The following is a 2,972-nucleotide window of genomic DNA, read 5'->3' as shown; positions in this document are numbered from 1 at the left end:
GTATAGTGAGATGCTGAATCCTTTCACAGATACCACAGGCAATACCTGTGCAGCCGATCACAGTTCTTCTGGCCTTGATTGACCACTGGCTTAATGGAGTTCTTTGTAGGGAGTCAACTGTGGGCCAGCGGAACTGAACTTTTCTCCCTATTAGATAAGAAGTACACTCTTTGCTAATGCCATGACAATGCACCAAAGATCCATCATCTTTAAGATCTCCCCTTGGTTTCCCTCCTTTAATTGCTAATAAGAGGAGATAACAGTTCTCCTTGAGTGGGTTCTAGATATTTTTTTCTAAGACTCCATTTCATATTACTTCAGACCTACAAGTATCAGAAGAACCATCAGTAATAACATGTCTGGACCTTTATGATAGTTCTATATTATTATAGTAGGGTTTTTTCTTTTTCTCATCCTTAGAATAAACTATCAGCTCCTGGGAATCTTTCTGGAAACTATTAACCAAGAACAATGAACAATAGTTATCCAGTCACTTTTAGAAATGAATACTTTCTTTCACAGGAGATATTTTACAGAAACCCAGTGTTTAAAAAGACTGAAAGTGCATAGCGGCATGGGCCCAGATTACAGAGTGCTCATGCACAGAGCTCGAAAACTAGCTGAGCAATACTATCTCATTTACCAAGAACCCATTCCCACAGCTCAGCTGGTACAGAAAGTAGCTTCAGTGATGCAAGAATACACTCAGTCAGGTGGTGTTCGTCCATTTGGAGTTTCCCTACTAATTTGTGGTTGGAATGAGGGGCGACCAGATTTATTTCAGTCAGATCCATCTGGAGCTTACTTTGCCTGGAAAGCTACAGCAATGGGAAAGAACTATGTGAATGGGAAGACTTTCCTCGAGAAAAGATACAATGAAGACCTGGAACTTGAAGATGCCATTCAGACAGCCATATTAACCCTAACAGGAAGCTTTGAAGGGCAAATGACAGAAGACAACATAGAGGTTGGAATCTGCAATGAAGCTGGATTCAGGAGGCTCACTCCGACTGAAGTTAAGGATTACTTGGTGGCCATAGCATAATAACTAAGTGACTGAAAAATCCGGAATTTCAGATAATCCCTCTACTTAAACATGTTTAAAGTATGTTTTGTTTTGCAGACTTTTTGCATACTTATTTCTACATGGTTTAATGGACTGATGTTTTAAAATGACACCTATAAATCATAATAAACTGTTAAATCCAAAAAAAAAAAAGGACCGAAAACACTACTCTATAAACAGAGAAAACTCTCTTCCTCTCAACACTTTCTTCTCTTTCTCTCTCTCTCTCCTTCCAGTAGATCTTAGAGTCCTTAGAGTCCATAGTCACAGAGTCCTAGAGTCCAACAAACTTGAACTGTGAACATTTCTGCCGAGAACATAATGATACCACTTGTCTGAATCTATGACTAAACTCAGAATGTAGGAAACTGTGTATGTGTGTGCTTGTGTTATCTTATCAAATCCAATATTATTTTTATGTAGCATTTTAGCTCAGTTGGCAAGCTACTCTCTATTGCTCCCTTCTTCTCCTTAATACACCTACCTCTAAAATCTATTTTTTCCTTCTCCTCTTGCTTAGGAATGAAGCATTCTCCCTTCTGATTTCTATCTCTAATAGTTTTCTTCTGGAACTTGATCCATCAACTATTCCCACCTCTATCTATTTCACTCTTCACTCCATGCTAAAAAAAAAAAAAAAAACTTTTAATGATATGGATATTTTTAAGGCTAATCTTTTCTCTATTTCCTTCACTGCATCATTACACAAATATACTGTATGTACAATGTTTTGAATTATGTACATTTTTTTCTTTCCAGAGAGAGAGAGAGCATGTGCAAATGGTGGGGCAGGGGCAGAAAGAGAGAGAAAATCTTAAGAACCATTGATCTCACAACCCTGAGATCATGACCTGAGCCAAAATCAAGAGTTGGATGCTTAACTGACTAAGCCACCCAGGCACCCCAACGTACATATTTTTAAAGTGAGAACTACCATACAGCCACTTGTAACAGTGGCTATTTCTTGTGGACGGGCTTGCCAAAAATATCGTTCTAGACTCCAGCATTGTTTGCATATTTTATAGCATATATTGTTCTTGTAATAAATTTTTTTTAAAAACCCATATTAATATGAAAGTGTGGTCACTATATTTTCATCATGTAGTTATTCCTTAACCACTTGCAATTGTTTTCTGTTCCTACCAGTCTTAAGAAACTTTTCATTTGGGGTCACTACTTATCACCTATTGGCAAAACCTAAGTCTTTCTGATTTCTCCTGGATCATTTGACCCTGTGGGTCCCATTTCTTCAAATTCTCATCCTCTTATATCTCTTTGCTTTTTCAAAACTGTTCTATCTTCTGACACTGACTGAATATTCCATTTCTTATACTTATCTCTCTCCATTCTCTCAGATATATAAAAGCATCTGTGGACAGTAAGATAATTCAGTATCTACATTTTGTTGCTTTCAAACAAATACCATAATAAGATGAAGATAGTAGTTTGTCAAGACAGAAGAAACCACAGAATTATTAGAAAGACCAGAGACCTATCATTTCAGACTGAAATTTCATTTAAAACACTATTATTTGCAAATAGTATGACTGTATTAGTCTTTGATCTCTACATGAAAGAATTCTTAAATGTGATGTTACTTATTTCCATTGCTTACCATGTTAACCTACTTAAGAAACATTTTTTCCAGTTTTATTGAGATATAATTGATATATAATGTTGTGTAAGTTTAAGGTGTAAAACAGTGATTTTATATTTATGTATTGCAAAATAATTATTAATAAGGTTAATTAACACATCCATCACCTCTCATAGTTACAGTCTGTGTGTGTGTGTTTGTGTGTGTGTGTGTGTGTGTGTGTGCGTGTGTTGAGAACTTTTAAAATCTACTGAGTAACTTTCAAATATACAATTCAGTTTTTGGTTTTTTTTTTAAAGATTTTATTTA

General features: G+C 35.8%; 1 protein-coding gene across 1 annotated transcript; it reads left to right on the top strand.

The window, feature by feature from the left end:
* Window positions 1-502: 502 nt before the first annotated feature.
* LOC110585398 (proteasome subunit alpha type-2-like) lies at window positions 503-1,159 on the top strand. The gene has a single exon (XM_044916673.1). It carries the CDS (start codon window positions 503-505, stop codon window positions 1,043-1,045), a length of 543 nt encoding a protein of 180 aa, XP_044772608.1. The 3' UTR covers window positions 1,046-1,159.
* Window positions 1,160-2,972: the final 1,813 nt, after the last annotated feature.

The sequence above is a fragment of the Neomonachus schauinslandi genome, chromosome 7 (genome assembly GCF_002201575.2).
Source record: "Neomonachus schauinslandi chromosome 7, ASM220157v2, whole genome shotgun sequence".
Lineage (NCBI taxonomy): Eukaryota > Metazoa > Chordata > Mammalia > Carnivora > Phocidae > Neomonachus > Neomonachus schauinslandi.
This window is presented reverse-complemented; position numbering and strand designations above follow the sequence as displayed.